The sequence below is a fragment of the Haplochromis burtoni genome, unplaced genomic scaffold, assembly GCF_018398535.1.
Source record: "Haplochromis burtoni strain Fernald_Lab_line unplaced genomic scaffold, NCSU_Asbu1 Contig_441, whole genome shotgun sequence".
Classification (NCBI taxonomy): domain Eukaryota; kingdom Metazoa; phylum Chordata; class Actinopteri; order Cichliformes; family Cichlidae; genus Haplochromis; species Haplochromis burtoni.
The window spans coordinates 149,552-167,345 of record NW_024582802.1 but is presented as its reverse complement, the minus strand read 5'-3'; the positions used below and the strand labels follow the sequence as shown (position 1 = coordinate 167,345).

The following is a 17,794-nucleotide window of genomic DNA, read 5'->3' as shown; positions in this document are numbered from 1 at the left end:
TGCAGGTGTTGCATGTTGAGGCCTCCATGGTGCACAGCTGGATGAGAGGGTTTCACCGAGGGGCTGCTGACTGGAGGCCGCTTGGTGTGACCCGGGACAGAGCCTGAAAGAAAAATAACGTCACAGTTTGAGCAGGGAGCACATCACTGGAAGTTACAGTTACTGCATGGTTACTATGATGCTACAGCCAGCAGCCTAGCTTAGCGCAAACACTGCATACTAGAGTTCTGCTTAAAACCTTGGGCTAGAATGAACACTGAAATAGCCCATTTTTATTTTTTTTATTTTACCAAATATCCAATATGTTAATACTAATAAGATTCAGTTAATATTAAAAGCCCCATCATAGTTTGATGTAGGCAAGGAGCAACCTCAGAGGCTAAAAAAAATAAAGACGGCAAGAAGTGCCCACACGGCAGATCCTCTCCAACAGTGAGCCATAACACTCCTGTGTTAAAAAGGCTAACGTTATATTTAAAAGTGAAAATTTTTACAGGCTGATACAAACACGTGGACGTGACTGCCTTCATTAACAAAAGGAGGAGCTGTAACACATAGCTAAGCCTCACTTTCACAAAATTTTCCAAAAAGTGTACTTTAGTTTCACTGAATTACAACGAAAGATTTGATTCATTACTCGGCACCAATTAGCAGATATCTGTGTCTGTGGATTACAAAAGTCCAGTTTCAGCCCAGCCTGCTAAACAAGCTTGGCTGTATTAGCTGATAACCACTCTCACCCACAGACAAACCTGACTCCAAAAACAAATAAAACAAGATGGCTGCAGCCACAACACAACAGTACAGTCCTGAACTTTGCAGCCCCGAAGCAAACAGGTGACAGCCTGTTGGCTACATCCACCCATGCAGACCATGGTTGCATATTTGCACCCTTGGAAATGAATATGATCGTCACTGCAAAATAGACGAGCACTGATGACGCTTCTGTGTGCAGAGCTGAATCTAAACTGTGTTTGCACCGTTTAGGAAATTAGGGTTACAGCAGGCAGCACGCTAATGGCGCATGCGCACTTACAAAGGAACCTTCTGACCAACTTTACACAAACATCACATTGGGGAGACATGTCAGACAGGTAGGCTGATAGGAAAAAAACAACAAAAATACATAACATGAGGTAAGAGGAGGAGAAAAAAAAACTCCACTCAGACTGAGCTCCTAGTGGGAGAACAGTTTGATAACAGAAAAGACACCTCAGCACAAAAAGCACATGACTATCAATACACCATAGAAACACAAGACAAGCAACAGGGGCGGGTAAAGGGTGAGAGAGAGCCGGTGTAGACAGCGCATCCGGTCCTGCAGCATGTCTGCGCTGGTCCAGTCGACCGCCATCTTCCCCGGGAGGGGACAAGCATCGAAGGCGTTTGGAAAGGGAGGGGGGATCAGTGTGTGCATATCAGTGTATGTGTGTGTGTGTCCAGAGTTCAGCTGAGACAGTGTCCTTCGCCCTGCCAGGCTAAGTAAACAGTCTTCCCGCCAACCCAGGTGACCTTGCATGGAATGGGAGGAACAGACTAAACACAGTCGTTATCAGGGTGTTGTTGTTAGGCTCCAGCCTTGAGACCGCAGCTGGCGCCGATGGGGTCTCCGCATGAAGTGATGGTGGTTTTTACTTTAGTGCGAACAACTCATATGAATTTCAAAGCTGTTCTAACAGTCCAACACTGGTCTCACAATCTCCCGTTGGAGAGCCGCGAGCTTTCTATGATGTTATCCAAACTTACGTTCCGTGAAGTTGTCGTTCTTTTTGCCCAAAGAGCAGATTCTGAGAACTCACGATCGCAGTGCACTTCCCCAAGATTTGATCCAATTTGCGCTCAAAGGTGTTGTTCGAGCTAGCTCCTCCAGATGTAATCCAGTTTTTCCACTCAGAGGTCTTTTTCTGAGTATTCACGGCAGCTGTGCGTTCTCCAAGATCTTATCCGTGCTGCACTCAATGAGACCATTTTGAGAAACTCCTGCCTCGTCCCATCGTTTCAATCCCAGCGGGCAGCCTTGTGGGGGTTTGAACAGCTGGTTCCGCTTCCTTAATTCTTCGATAAGTCAGGGCCAAGCCAGCTCCGATCAGCAAGAACTCTGTTACCATGGTTCCGAATAGATAGATATCTTCAGCACTCAGGCTCACCTGAGCCCAGACTTCTCGTTGAGAAAAGGGTGTCAATTGCATTCAGGGACCAGTTGATCAAATCCATAATTCCTCTTTTAGGTTTTAGAGAACAGACTGTGAGAGAGTGTTCCAGGGAAAGTAAGTAAAAACACGAGACTAGACAAGGACACAAGAAGCTAAGCAAGGAAGATAAGGGCAGGAGAGGAGAAAAGTGCGACCACCTTCGCTGAGAGCCAAAAGAGAAGTTACTTCATAAGTTGCGATGCAGCTTTCCCACTGAAGTATAATTCACACTGAAGTTTATGTACTACTTTGGCTGTGTTTCCCTGTGAATATACACTCTTGTATATATGCTGAAGAAGCCAGTGCAGCAGGTACAAACTGACCAATCAGGAGCCAGCCAGAAGCATAAATGAGCTGGATGCCTACCTAAGGACAAATCACCGGCCTCCATTGGTTGTCCTTGGAAACACTTCTTTGTTTTTGTTCTGAATAAACAAAAGTTGCATTTAACTTTCCTATTTTCCCAGACTTTGTGTTCTATATTTGAATTTTCTCTTCATCATACTGCCACAACATTAAACGAATGCTCCATAAAGCTATAGAAACAAGTTAATTATGGTTCATTTTATTCATGGATAAATGTAACTAGTATGAAACTGACATGCAATGTCTTATCCCATGTCTCTGTGTGGGATAATACACAGAAATGTTTCACTTTTTAAACACTCTATTAAGAAAAAAGAAACAAAAACGTCAAAGTGACTGGAGGAGACCGATTCTTTTCATTTGTTCAGCAGTTCTCCACTTTGCCCTCTGGGGGGCGTGGAGGTCCACGCAAAGAAGAGAACAAAGGACTTAATGAAGCCTTTAAACAATGACCTCCTTTGCTCCATGAGTGCTTTTATGCTTATTTTACAAACTGGGAAGGACTGTGTCAGTGGAAATGAATCAGTACAGATACTGTTCAGTTTGAACAGAGGGAAAAGGAGAACATGTATGCATGTGGTGTCTGCACAAACACTATGTTCTCTTATGCTAGACGCTTCCTGTTTTCAGGATTTGTTGGGCAACTGAGCACAAATGATTCAAGTTCTTCTTATTAACTGACACGCAATCATAAAGTCCTCCCAGTAAACCGATTGTTCCTAACAACAATGTTTTATGGTCTGCCAACCTGCACAGCTTGTACCCTGCTACTCAGTCACTTGAGATATGCCACAGCCTTAAGAAATGTGGCTGCAAACAGCTGTCTGCTGTGGATTTTCAACATGATATTTGTAACGCAGTTTGTGTTACCTGTGAGGACATGCGGGATGTTTCCTGGCGTCCTGTCAGGTCTGACGAGGAAATGTTGACAGGGGCTCCCCGATGAAGGCGCATGCTCACCTTCCTCTCCTTCTCCATACCTGAAAGACAAAGAAAAAGGTACAAGGGTAGGCTGAATATTTCAGCAACTGTTTAAAGAGAAGGAAAAACAAAACATTATATTTTTTGCTCACCTGTGTGTGAGGCGGGGTTGAGCGGGGAGGGGGCTGCAACTTCCTGAGGGGCTCTGGCTCTTCCTGAGGCCGAGGCCATACCTCTGGCCCCGGGGTTCCTGCTGTGCCTCATTCTCTCATCCCGTTCCCGACGCTCCCGCTCTGCATCCTCCACGGCCCTATTGGCACCCTGACACACAAGACAGCTGAGGTTATTAACCTTTAAGACAGCTGCACACTTAAAAAAACATAAACAAAATAACAAACATGCTGCATGAAAATGCATCTAGGCAGAATACACAAGGCCATTTAACAGTGGAAGGTCAACTTAACATTATGTTACACAACATGTTTATAGCTGCGTTTATGTCACTGAGAATGCTGATGTTCCAGTTGTAAACAGAAAGTACACATCACCCAGTTCTTCTCAAGTTTGACTCATATTCTGCTTGCCAATGAAATTCCTAAGAAACACTGTTTGTTTTTGGCACAACCTTCTAACGAAAGCACTTATATAATTAAAGTAAGACAGTAGTGAAAAGCACAAAGAAAGTCTTCTTAGATGTGAAGCTATAACTTACAAATTTCAGCATGTTCCAGTCAAAGACGTAGTCGTAGGAGAATCCCTGCCTGTGGAAGAGGTTCCTGAAGAGCTGGCGCAAGTATGAGTAGTCGGGCTTATCGTCGAACCGCAGAGACCGGCAGAAGTTCAGGTAGGTGGCAAACTCGGCTTTGGGGACAAAGAGGTGTTTAAAACATTAGTGTTGGCTAACACTGATGTGGTGCCTTTATTCATAGGTACATAAGAGCACTAGAACCTACACGGGTAGCCTTTGCAGAGGACCTCAATGGGTGTCGACATTTTTTTCTCGCTGATGCGTTCATACTTCTGCCTCTTAGTGGCAGCTTTAAGGCCTTGCCAAGGCAGAGACCCCAGGTTGAAGTACATAAGGACGTATCCCAGTGACTCCAAGTCATCCCGCCTGGACTGCTCTGTAAATGCAGAGAGAGGGCTAGGTCAGTCGGGATCTGGACGAATCAGAGTTATTAATCATCAGTTTGTGGGGGTCGGTCTTACCAATGCCCAGATGTGTGTTAATGGAGGCGTAGCGGGCGGTGCCTGTCAGGTTCTTGTTCTCGCGGTAGGGGATGTGTTGGTGCGTGCGTGCGTCACGATATTTCTTGGCCAGGCCAAAGTCGATGATGTAGACGAGATTTCCCTTCTTGCCCAGGCCCATCAGGAAGTTGTCTGGCTTTACGTCTCTGTGGATGAAGTTCTTGGAGTGGATGTACTCAATTCGGCTGATCTGGAAGGAAAAACGGTGGTTAAAAATGAACACAAGGGGTCATTCCAGGAGCTTAACCAAAGTAGATATTTGAAATCAGTGAAGAGATTAAACTGTCCTGCACTACTGTACATTTGTGATGCATCTTTAACATCAAGTGTAGGACCAGCATTCCTCATTTTATTCCCTTTTTTCCTTTTGGGAACTCACCATCTGGTCAGCCAGCAGCAGGACTGTCTTGAGGCTGAACTTGCGAGAGCAAAAGTTGAACAAGTCTTCCAGACTGGGACCCAGCAGCTCCATCACCATCACATTGTAGTCACCCTCAGCGCCACACCATTTTATCGTTGGAATACCCACTGCAAGAAATGTAGGGAACACAAGGGTTACATTTATAGTTTGGTTTGGTGCCATTTTGTTCATGTTGGCACTTCAGTGAGAACAACAAGCTGACACTAAACTGTAATAACTTGATGAAACTGCAGCCACTATTAAGGCTGGAATGTGCAAATCCTCAAATCAGAATCCTAAAAGTCAAATATAGGACTTTACAGGCCTGTATAAGGAAGCCAAAGGTCAAGCGTGTTTAGTACTGACAGCTGTGACTCCTCCACAATCACGTCTTCTGTTAAAGCAACCCAACAGCAAGTCTCATGGTTGCACATATATTAACACATTATGCTCATAATTACATGTTTGTCAATATGCTATATGGGGCAGTGATCAGAAAAAAACAGAACAACAAACCTTTGGTAAACTAAAACTAAAATTATTGTCGTTTTTGGTTTCAAAAACTGTCTGCCATAATGCGTCAATCTGTGATGCAAGCATGCGGTTTGATGTTGGGTTGTTTGCAGAGGGGGACCATGGGTAAACCATTTTTGATTAATTGGCATTCACTTAGAAAGTTTGTCATTTCAATCCCATTTTTGTGTTAAGGGATTAAAATGACAAACTTTCTCCTGAACAAAGTAGATTTCCCTCCTTGTGTGTATGCATAACAGTATTTCTACTCCGTTTTTATTTTTGGTGTTTTAAACATGTGCACTGGTGAACACGTTTCAGGGTTAAATCTGCAGAAGTCTACAGACGTATGTGAGTCTGATCAACCGTCACTGCTGATGGCAGTGTTTAGCAATGATGTCAGGTCTTCACACTATGAACTTGTGCAATGTCATTTCCCTTTTCTGTGGATCGTATTACAGACAAGCTTGTGTGTTTTGAGGTTTTTGAGCAAACACAATTAGTGCAGCGCACATACACACTTTTCTGATTTCTGTCATGAAGGGGTTTTTCCAAGTAAGCAAGTCACACTGTGTATATGTAAACAGGAAATGCATAACACATTTACTCTGCATGCATTATTTAGAAAAAAAAAAAAAAACTTCCTGAAACAAACTTATACAACTCCAAATAATAAAAATGGCTCGACTCCTGCCCTCATACACAGAGGCCAGCTGGTTTCGTAGGAGCCGGTGACCCTGTCAAGGCGAAAAGGCCATCTGGCATTTCCTTCTACAGGCAAGCGGCAACAAAATGCTGGTGCTCAGCAACACACACACAGCATAAGCTATTTATATACATACAAACACAAATACATCTCACAGTCTGAGTCGGCTACTGTGCCCTAATAAATCCAACTATGCTGGAACTAAAATACAAATGCATGTGGGGACATAGCTGTGCATACGGACAAACTGCTGACTTCTAAAGTTTACTGTTTTAAAGGCAGACGCCAGTAGTATAGACGACATGAATCAATAAGTCACCAAAGAAAAATACATTTCAAAATGTACATTTCATGCCACACAGTAATAGTGTAGTAATATACAGTATGAGGTACAGAAATACAAACATGCAAACAAGTCTACCCCAGGTATGATGTTGCAGACACTACTGAGCTGGCAGAACAATTAAACAAACTTTACCCATGCTTACTGACTCAAAGCAGCAAGTCCTTTCTTGCTTCTTTCACGTTGGAAGCGTGTGAGCATGTTTCAGAGTCAGATGTTCTTTTCCTTTGCTCTTGGTACCTTTGCAGTGGCACAAGGTGTTCTTTAAGCTATGCTAGTAGTCGGACTATCAGCCAGTTAGCTAGACTGAATGATCACTTTGGTTTAAACTTTCACGGTGTCTATCGACATTAAACAGTAAATATTTTTCCCCAAACAGGAATTTCTCCTAAATACAAACTATATGCAAATCTTTTGTTTTTTGTTTCTTCAACACCAACAGGAGATAAGTACAGCTTTATGTTTTCATCGCGCCACGATACTGTGCAAATTTGAATGTTTTTTAGTATCAGTGGTGCATTTTGAGGACGGCCCGCTTCCATGAAAATGTAGTTGTAACCTGTTACCTAATAGGATAGAAAAAAGGTGTTACTTGTGTTTTTCCAACAGTCTCCACATCAAGCTTCATAAATCGTGGACTGAACTGTAAAGAGCTTTTCAGCTTTACTGAAGTAAATAACTCTTTCTCTTGCATGGCTCAACACTCGTGTATTTATCTTTTATGTGATTTAAACTCAACGTTAGTGTGCACATGTGTGTGCGTGTACATGTCTATACATAGGAATAGTAGTGGTAGAATAGTTATGTTAAGCTATATAGTTTATGTCTTGCATATTTCCACAACCATATCCATAATCACATACTGTGTATGCTACTGTTGTATATAGTGTATTATATTACTTATTTTTTATTTGTATTTTCCTTCTGATATCTGTTCCTGAGCTGAGGTAATGCAAAAATGTCCCCGTTGTGGGATCAATTAAGGTCTTATCTTATCCTAATCTCTACTTCTTGTTTAAAGTCAAAGTGGTGAAACAACAGCTATGACAGATGAGTTGAAACTGTATGACGTGCGCAAAAATTACAGGAAAAACTGACGATCCAACAAGTGATTTGACAACAAGGTACAGGAGGAGACACTAGCAGCTGATGATGTGAGAGCCAATGGTAAACAAATGACTCAGAGTATCGCTGGAGCACTCGGTAACTGTACTCCATAATGTCAGATAGCCCAAACAGTTCATGGACAATTACAATGCTAATGTTATGCTTACAAAAAACTGGTGTCAGAAGTGATTAATAGAGGGAATGGAGGAAAAAGGAAGGGAAAAATCATTTGGTGTGTGCTTTAAGCACCCAGCTATTGGGTGGTGTTCAGTTCAGGAGGGTCACTTTAATAACAGAAAAAAATGAATGAACAAACACATCCTTTACCAATGTCTACCAGACAGCCAGTACGGGGCATTTTCTTTGTGGTTTATAATGACAAAAGTGTAAACCAGCCTCCATCCAAGTACTTTAAAATGATGAGGAACTTATGAAAGCTGCATGGATGCATGTGTGTAAAGTGAGCGTCATAGTGTACAGTACCTCCACCCTGCATCATCTTGTAGATTTTGCTCTCTATGTGGAGCTGTGGGTGTTTGGTCTTGACACATTCCAATTTGATGGCGACCTCCTCTCCAACAGAGATATCAGTACCTGGGCAAAACAGCAGAGGGGTTAGCTGCATGAAGATGCATTACACATTCAGTCAGAACCTATATTTAATTAATAAAACCCAACAGTATCTAATCAATAATATGAACAATGGGCACTGCGGCAGGGGTTAACACAATCAAGGGAGTATTATTGTCATGTCAAAGTCCAACACAACTCTGTCATGGTTATACAATTTAATGATGAAGATAACGAATGTCGTTTTTATTATAATCTTATTGTCCTTCATTTATGTCGCTTTTCCAATATGGACCTGGGCAATAGGGCAGTAGGAGTTACAACAATACAACACATTATATAGCAAGAAACAAATACAAATGATATTCATTACAGACAAGTGGATACAAACACGTGAATCGTACAAAATAACCGATTATTGACAGAATGATGTAGGACAGGACAGCTAGCAATAACATGAAAAGCACAATGACAGACAGAATCCAACTTCCTTAGGTCTGGCCTGCTGCAATTTTCAGCTTTACTGACAGTGAAGTGGAGGGAGAGAGAGAAAGGGGAAGGGCCGCGGGTCGGACTCAAATCTGGGCCGCCTGCTCTCAGCCATACATACAGCCATACAGGCCTGGCTGCCTGCTCAAACTGGCGCCCAGGCCTGGTGCATTTACAAAGAGCAGATCGCCATAATCCAATAAAGGTTAAAAAAACAAAACCTTTAGAGATCAAGTTTCCTCACTTGGACTGAGAAACAAGATTTAGTCTTAAATAATGCCTTTCAGTGTGAGTTTTAAATGACACATACTGATCTGATGATACGCAAATACTGCATATCATTTGCATAAAAATAGGAGCAATTGATTTTTCTTAATATATAGAGAGAAGAGCAGTGGTCCTGATATGGAGCAATAGTAAGGTCTTGTGGATATTGGGAAAAATGAGGAAGGGAAAAAAGTAGAAAGTTGGACTGTTCTAGCAGACAAGTAATTTAGAAACCAAGTTACAGCATCAGCAGATAAACCAATATTGCATCATCAGCTGTGCCATAAGCCTCTGAAAATCAAGAAAACAAGTAACAGTCCATTAGATCAATGTCATTCACTAGTTTAAAAGCAGCAGTTAATGTGCTGCGTTGTCATTTAAAAGTTTGCTTTATCAACATGTCACAGAAAAAACATAAACCAGCGCTTGGCTGGTGGATGAAGTTAGGAAGCCCTGCTTGGGTACACAAGGAAATATCAGTGGTTATTAACACAGCAAAGCCAGCCAAGTGTAAGACACACCAGCCAATTTTGTGTACTGGATGTACTTGTACCGTGCTCTTCTTTCATACATCTACGCTCTTATTCCTCACAACTATCCTTACATTTAGATACGGTTTCACACAATCAAGCATTTTGGGAAATGGCTCTCAAACTGACAAACTCATTTCTTCCCAATCACAGCCATAGAAGCCAGTTCCCTCCACATGAAAACAGCAACTGGACACCAGGTTATGTACTGCCATTACACACACTCTCACACATACAGGATCTCACACAAGGAACTGTTCAATCATGTAGGCCAACCAATGGTGTATCAGACAACTCTAAATGATGTCATTCGGCTGGAACGAGTAGCAATCATGGGTGGGGCTTCCAACTTACACCATAACTGTTTAATCAAAGTTTTTAATACAAGAACAACACTAACAGGGTGAAGAGGACTCCATTTTTATTTTGGGTTTTTTAAAGCTGCATGAGTATGCATGATGCACCTGCTGCTCCTCATCTATGCAGTTAAATTTGACTTCTACTCCAAGCTAGCAATCCAAACCCACTGTCAAATCATTCGAGACAGTTACTTTAAAGTTTATCCAAATCACTTGGTCATCTGCACTCAGAAATATTTTTCTCTCTTAGCATACATTTTCTTACATATCCTATAAAACTAGAAGCAGAACCAATGTTGCATCATCAATGTCACTTTTTCTCACCAAGCAGAGAAAATCTTATTATGATTTCTTTCAGATAACAGCATATTCTCCCTGCTCCATTAAAACTGCCACCTGCATTTGGCTCCTCCCATTTTTTCCTGGCCGATTCTTTTTAAATGTAAGTTCTCAGAACTGTTCCTCATGTACACACAATCCATTGTATCAGTATTTTAGTGTAACAGATACTGACTTCTGTTCACAGTAAACAATAATGCATTGTGATAATGCATTAACATCATACACTTTTCAGGTACATATCCCACTGTGGACTGAAATGCTGTAACTTGATGTATGTGATTTAATTGACTGTGTGCACGTTAGCATATGCTACTTCCGGTGTGGAAACTCCTGTGGGGAGCTTTGTTTCCGGTGTCCTATTCGCGCCCGGTTTACGGTACAAAACAAGTTAAGCAAATGAATTAATCAAGCGGTGATTTACATTTCTATAGATGTCTTGGGCATTTACTCAATATATCTGTAAATGATGTTCATCGACTTGTTGATATTTTTTCCCTGCGCCTCAGGGCAAAAGAAAAAAGGGATTCAAATGTTATATTTCTCAGCTGTCCCTCGTTTATAGCGGGTGTTACGTTCTAAAAATAACCAGCGATAGGTGAAATCAAGTAGCCAATTTTATTTTTTGACGGTGCAAAACGTTTCGTGGACATACAGTACTGCACTTCAGAGTCACACTGCTAGCGATCGATGCAGCGATTCTGTACTGTACAGGAGAGACGTCACGGAGGAGATCGTCTGCAGCGATCAGGACGCAGGACACAATGCGACGTAAAAAAATAAAAATAAAATAAGCATGCAAACTTGCACTAAAAAATCTGCGAAACAGTGAGGTGAAAGGTTAACCGCGTTATTAGCGAGGGACCGCTGTAAATTTTAAGGTAAGTCACAACATACTCTTCGTAAATACTAATGTATAGAAACCCTTACCAGCAATCATTAATTTTTTTGTGTGGCTTTTTTCACAGTTTGTTAACATGCTGTGTAGGTGTGTACTTGACTAGCTGATATCGACATAACGGGGGAAAGATCTGGTTTGACTATTCTTCACCTGTAGTTTGAATGCTGAACATTTGCCTGTTTAAATCATAAGACCAGTCACTATACAGAGATGTGCTTCTGAATGTGGACAATGCGTCTTCTGCTGCAGTGATGCAGTTCTGCTTGTGTTGAGTGATGTAAACAACTGCTCGATCTAAACTCTTTAAACGTCAAAATTGATCATTGGATTTTTTATGACACAACAGTGGTGAGTGTTCCCACCTTCTGCTTTTTGTAACTTAACGCGATCTTTCCGTTTTCGAGTTTTGGATCCTTCAAACCAGGAAGTTAGCATTTTCTCGTGCACAGGGTCAATTGCATGGAATGTAATATACAAATATACAACATGTATATGCATGCAAATATGTGGATCCCAGGCAGAATACATGAGATCTATCTGGCACAGAGAACCCACAACAATCTAAGTAAACATTTCTTTATGGATTTCCCTGCAGAATTAATGTTCTCCTATTTGAAATGCCAAAGTAGTTCCTGAACATGCAGTAATTTATTATTCATTGGTGGATTGATATAAATTTATAGAAATCCAGTTGCATAGTTACGCAAAAGTTTTTAAAAGCACACCCTTAGCGTTTCTACCCTATTAAAGCTTTCAGTACAACACAAAGACACTTAACTCGAAATAAGTATTTAATCCAGTATGTGCTCGGCCAATCGATCGATAAATCAATCAGCAGTCACAACGAAAAGGCTTCAAAGCCTCTTTATGGGGAGAACTAGCGTGTGTTTGACTGTGGTGTCTGCTCTCTTGCATCATAGGAATGTGATTTGCCTGGACACATTTCCTAGAGAATGTAGTCCCCCACCGCCACCCACCCACAACCCCCTTCTCTCAACCACATGATCTTAAAGGCGAGGCTGGGGGCATAGATGTGTTTGTCAGTGGAACACCCCCCCAAAAAACAAAAAACAAAAACAAACAAAAAAAAAAAAACACTGTATGTTTCTATCAAGTGCAGTCCTGCTTGTGAAACGTGTTCTGACATGTCTCTCCACACTGGCTCACAAACAAACACAGGCAGGCTACTGAGACTCTAAATATGCAAATATTTGACGAGATTTGCATAGAGACCAGCGCACAAAACTGTGCTGTAATGACTATATAGGAATAAAAACAAAACTCAGCATTAACACACTTTATAGAATCAAAGTTGATTTTTGCCATAAGCATAATAGAAATATAGAAATATATTACAGACTACCATGATCGAGGCAAACAGGCAGAGAGTAAATCAGAGAAACTGACAGCACAGGCAACACGATCCAAGTAAAACCAGTCAGACCAGCAATCCCCAATAATGCTGAAGCATAGTGCAGCAGGTCTAAGCTGGCATTTCACACAGAAGATGACCAAGACTGCAGTGGTTCAAGTCTTCAGTGCGAGGACTCCATTGAACTAAGGCTTAATTTAGGCTGCATTAACATATTCTACGCTCAGTTAAGAAAAAAAAAAAAAAAAAAAAGACTCAAGATTGCTCAATACCAAAGTTTCTGGGCTGGATGAGACAGCGTCATTATAGCTACTGTTGACACCATAACACGGCAGATGGGAAGCAACGGAACGCGTCATCAGTTTGAAGACTGACTCACCGCCAGCATTAGTTCTGAGCACGTCTTAGGTTCTTTGTTATTATGGCAGCCTTATATCAACCTCACTGTTATTTTTCCTTGTGTAAGGAGACCCATCCCTTTTGGTATACTCTACTGGAAGCTTTTCAAAAATCAAAAGCTGGGAAAATGTTAGACAAGTCTCAGGTAGCTAAGTAACAGGCTGAGGTAGAGTTTGGAGCTCTGAACATTTTGAAAAACAGGTTTTATTCTTACTGATAGTGATCAATAATGCGGTGTAAAAGAAATACATCAATGGTTAAATTTACGTCAATACAACGCATCATCACAGCATTATCAATATGGGTAATTTTGTGACATTTTCCCACAAATTCACTCAAGTTTTTTCATTTCAACTTTGCACTGATTACGTATGAGTGTTCAGTGCCTCTGGGTGAAGGGGTGTGGTAATCGCCCTAAAATTATAAAATATTAGTCATAAATACAGAGTACAATGATACAGAATAGGGATGTCACAGAACCGATACTTATATGCAGTGTATGTACTGAAGCAGCAACTCTTCCAGATCTGAAGGGTATTCAGGTCATTCAAGCTACCACGATAGTGTTTAATACGAACAGGCAGAGCTAGCTATGAAGGTACTTTGCATTTACTTTGCATTTGTAAGGTGGATTCTTATATTAAAAATGCCACTAATAAAGCAAGTGTATTTACAAGCAGTCACTGTGAAACAAAAGCTCAGGCTCCACGCTGCTGTCAGAGAGGAAATGTATAAAATTGTTTATTTTTGGCAAATTTAGACCTACACCAAGGCCCCAAAACAACAGCATTATTTTAAAACCTCAAATTTGTAGACTACTCTAGTAAATTCAAAGCAGAAAAATATTTTGCTGAAAGTAAGTATAAATACATTCACTTTAAATAACTCTACAGAAAGTCAATAAGTCGTATTTCTAAATTGTTGATTAAAATAATTGTACAATAGAAAGACATAAAAGAACTTTGCCTAAGTTAGAATCTGTAATTGGCCACAGAACTCCAATGAAAGACCAACATTTCTGTCCATCTCCCAAGTTTAAACTTTAGATATTGGCAGTACTTGAATGCTCCTTTTCAGGCGATACCAAACAAGTATTGACGTCTGGTGCTGTGATGAGGGGAAAACCTTTACAGTTCAAGGAGTTTGGACAATGATACAGACCACATCCGGATTTTTGAACCGTGTTTCAACATGCACATCACCCAACAGATAACACAGCAAGAAGAGATTCAAATGGAAGATCTTTGGAAATACAAGATGACTCAGACCTTGACTAAGCGCTTGTGTGCTCTGTCCATAACTGGCATTTTGTCGTGACAGCCTCTCAAAAGTGGAAAAGCTATTCTACCACTTGTACCCGAATATTTGACAATCCACATTTGCGTCCAGTCACAGCACACAGAGTACAAGGCTTCACTCCAAGAGCTGACCTCAATCCTGCTAACAACAACCGATCTCTCGCACAATCCACTGCTCAGCCAAGCTGCTCACACATTGTCAGCATTATTAACGCGCTGTTTTCACACACTGTGTGGGAGCCTTAATGTGGGAATGACTGTGAAATCCAGTTGCCTAAACTGTCAAAGTTTCATTTTCTCAAGACTTTTAAGAATTTGTTTACTTCCTGGAGATTTTACTTCTCCAAATGTGTTTGACTTGTTCAATTCAATTATTCACTTAAAGTGCAAATTTGTGCTGTAAGACTTGGAAAAACACCTCTGCACAATGCGTGACTCTCTGTTCTGGCTGATTAACAATGTTACATCACATTATCCACCAGCCAATTGGAGGAGAAAAGAGGAAGGGAGGGAGAGACAAAACCACAAAGTGATTATGCAAGCAGCTGGCAGAGCTCACTATCAGTCGAAACAACGCATCACGTGGAAAGCAAACTGGATACAGTTGATGCATTAACTTCCACTTTGCTCTGTTTAAAACGTTGCGTTTTAAAAATAAATGCATTTATGAATCTGAATCTAAGCACTTTGTTAGACCTGCAGTCCACCCTGCATAATTTCTGATTTCACAGATTAAAAAGTCATCTGCTATACTGCAGAGGGCAACATGATTAAACAGCCGTCAGACACCAAATCTTATTCGTTTTTTCCACAAAGAAAAATGTCAAAAACCAACAAGTCTGGGTAAAACGCTATATAAACTATGCACACAGGTTTGTCCCTACAGGAAACTGGGCTTGTTAACCAGTAATCAAACACATACTTTATCCTTTCAAGTAAAATTTAAATATGAATAAACTATTAAGTCAGCTGCAGCTTAACTGCTCTAGACTGAGACCTTAACACACTACATGGGTTGGAAAAACCCAACACTAATTCAAGAAGGGACAATAAATGCTACTGGTGTAACTCTACATGTTGTGCTGTTTAGCATTTTATCATTTACTCAAAAACAAAAAAAGAAAAAGAAAAAATGTTACAAATTAGCCTAAAAATTTAACAGAGACTGTATTTATTACAACTGGACTGATCGTGTTGACTTTCATGTCATACAATCGCAGGAAAACCACAATTCCAACCTAGACAGCAAATTCAAAATGCTTAGTGATTAAATTAAACTGATGATGAAACATTTAACCAATCATATGTACCTATCTCACTGTTTCCTGAGTAAGCGGAAACATTGCACTTAATACTGTGTAACATTTACTCAATTGTTACCAAGTCCCAGCAGTCAGAGCTGACCATTTTCTCTCCTGGTTGATTAGAGCGCCGTCAGTCACAGAATAATCAGTCCACCACCAGAGAAAAACTCAAATGAATAACCTCTACATTTGTTTAGATGACTAGGTTTTAAGCTCAAAAATGTGATCAGCTGTTCTCCACCGCTGATGCCAAAAACCTCCAACAGGGCCACAAGAGAACACATTACAGCAGCTGGTGAAGCCCTGTTAGAGAATGTTTTTTGCATATTTATATTCATAGCTCAGTTGGAGAGCTCAAAGAAGATACACTTCCCTCTGCCACTATCAACTTCCCCCATCACACAATAAATTATATCATTGCTAGCAGCCAGTATTAGCCCACACAGCCTGTGCAGTAAATAATATTCAACATCTACTGTTCACCTATGCCAGAGGAAGGACATCCAGTTCATTATAGTAAGGACTGATCCACCAGTAGTCCAAAAGTGTAGATGAAAAACTATATGAACGTGTACCTTAAACCAAACAACCAGTACTACACTCAAAGTTACCCCCGCCTGTCTCAGCAGGTCATAGAGCCTCCTTTGATCAAACGTAGTCCCAAATATACCATCCTCACAGATTGAATGACTAGGTTATCATTTTAATAAATAAAGATGTCTTCAAAAGTATCTATAGGATATAAAGGACCATATCCTCCTCACTTCTCAAGAACACTAAGGTAGTCTTTTTTAGTGCATTTATGAACAAGAGGAGGAAATTAAACCGGTCTGTTGTGTTTAAAGAAGGATGTTCAGCTTAAGTAAATAAACGCTGGATATCGGTTACCAAAAAAGCTTAAATGAAAGCCTGTGGCCTGATCTGCTATTTTGTTCGAGACCATCACTGCTGCTGCTTCCAGGGGAGCAAAGACTGGAAACCTATACATTAGCTATCTATAGGCAGTGGACATTTAGTTACACAAGAGCCGTCAGTGTCAATTCTTATCGTTAGGACGATTAATTTGGACAATAATTGAATCTTGTAACAGAGAAAATGCTCTCGAAGTCAAACACAATGAAGAATGATATCGTTTATTATCAAATGTTTTATGGCAGCGGATGTCACTGCTAGCTCCTTTGCTACACAGACCGATAGGTTAGTAGCTAACGTTACTGGGACTAAACACAGAACAGCTGATTGATTGTGGGCTCGAATAGGAAACCCGGAGAAGATGACTTATTGTTAGAGACGTCTATATTATAACGAGACTAACAACGGTAAACAATACAAAAATGTTGTCCGCCAATAACTTACCTAGGTAGATGTCTCCAAAAGAGCCACTTCCAATTTTCCTCCCCAGTCTGTATCGGTTACCCACTCTCAACTCCATGGTAAGCAAGCTTCAGTCGGCTAGCAAGCACGCTCGCTAGCTCGGAAACAGCCAAAAACGTCCTGGTTTAGAGCTCAGCCTTATTTAAAAGCACCACAGCCAAAAGCATCCAACGCAAACGAGCTATTCAGGCGAAGGACTGACTCTTCTCTATGCTGTCGCCGGATGAGGTCGATACTCACAATCTTTCGCCTCTTGTTTTAAAGTATTCCTAACTTCATAATGTGACAATATGAGGTTCACTGGAAAGGTTAATCGTTGTACTTTCTGCTCCTGGTGTTTTCTGTGCCGATACACTTTAATTCTCCACGGATGAAGGCGGATTTTGAGCAGGTTACTTTTACGATTCTGCTCTGGTCCTCTTCCTCTGGCTGCCTTGTCTGCTCTCTGTGAAGACCCTGTTCAGCACTTCTCTGAATGTGTCTGACATCACTTCCCTGCAGGGTGAAGTGGGGGAGGACGCTAATCAGAGAGCCTATTGCTGTAGAGTTCCCAACAGATACCACTAACGATAACGGACCCAACCACATCTCCAGCCTTGGTAGTTTCTTCACTTTGAACTGTTACAAGAGCTAAATTTAAAAACGTTTGCTTTTAAATAACCGGGAAATACAGTGTAATGAAAAATAAATGAAAATCATTCACACAGGACAAGAGTGTGAGGTTTCGCCTGATCCGTAGCCGCCATTTTTACCTTCTCCGGGGCTCTGTGTTGTTGCACCTGTATTTTCCGTTAGA

General features: G+C 41.0%; 1 protein-coding gene across 1 annotated transcript; it reads right to left on the bottom strand.

Annotated features, from left to right (window-relative positions):
* csnk1da (casein kinase 1, delta a) lies at positions 1-17,475 on the bottom strand. Its single transcript, XM_005945656.3, has 9 exons — positions 16,981-17,475; positions 8,280-8,390; positions 5,107-5,255; positions 4,689-4,917; positions 4,433-4,603; positions 4,192-4,340; positions 3,632-3,800; positions 3,429-3,538; positions 1-103 (listed from the first exon to the last, which is right to left on the bottom strand). Exons 1-9 carry the CDS (start codon positions 17,054-17,056, stop codon positions 53-55), a joined length of 1,215 nt encoding a protein of 404 aa, XP_005945718.1. The 5' UTR covers positions 17,057-17,475; the 3' UTR covers positions 1-52.
* Positions 17,476-17,794: the final 319 nt, after the last annotated feature.

Coding starts and splice junctions, on each gene's coding strand:
- csnk1da (XM_005945656.3), bottom strand. CDS start 17,056: ATGGAGTTGAGAGTGGGTAACCGATACAGACTGGGGAGGAAAATTGGA. Junction 5,256..8,279: donor CAAGATGATGCAGGGTGGAG/GTACTGTACACT, acceptor CATTTCTTGCAG/TGGGTATTCCAACGATAAAA. Junction 4,604..4,688: donor TAACACACATCTGGGCATTG/GTAAGACCGACC, acceptor CTGCATTTACAG/AGCAGTCCAGGCGGGATGAC.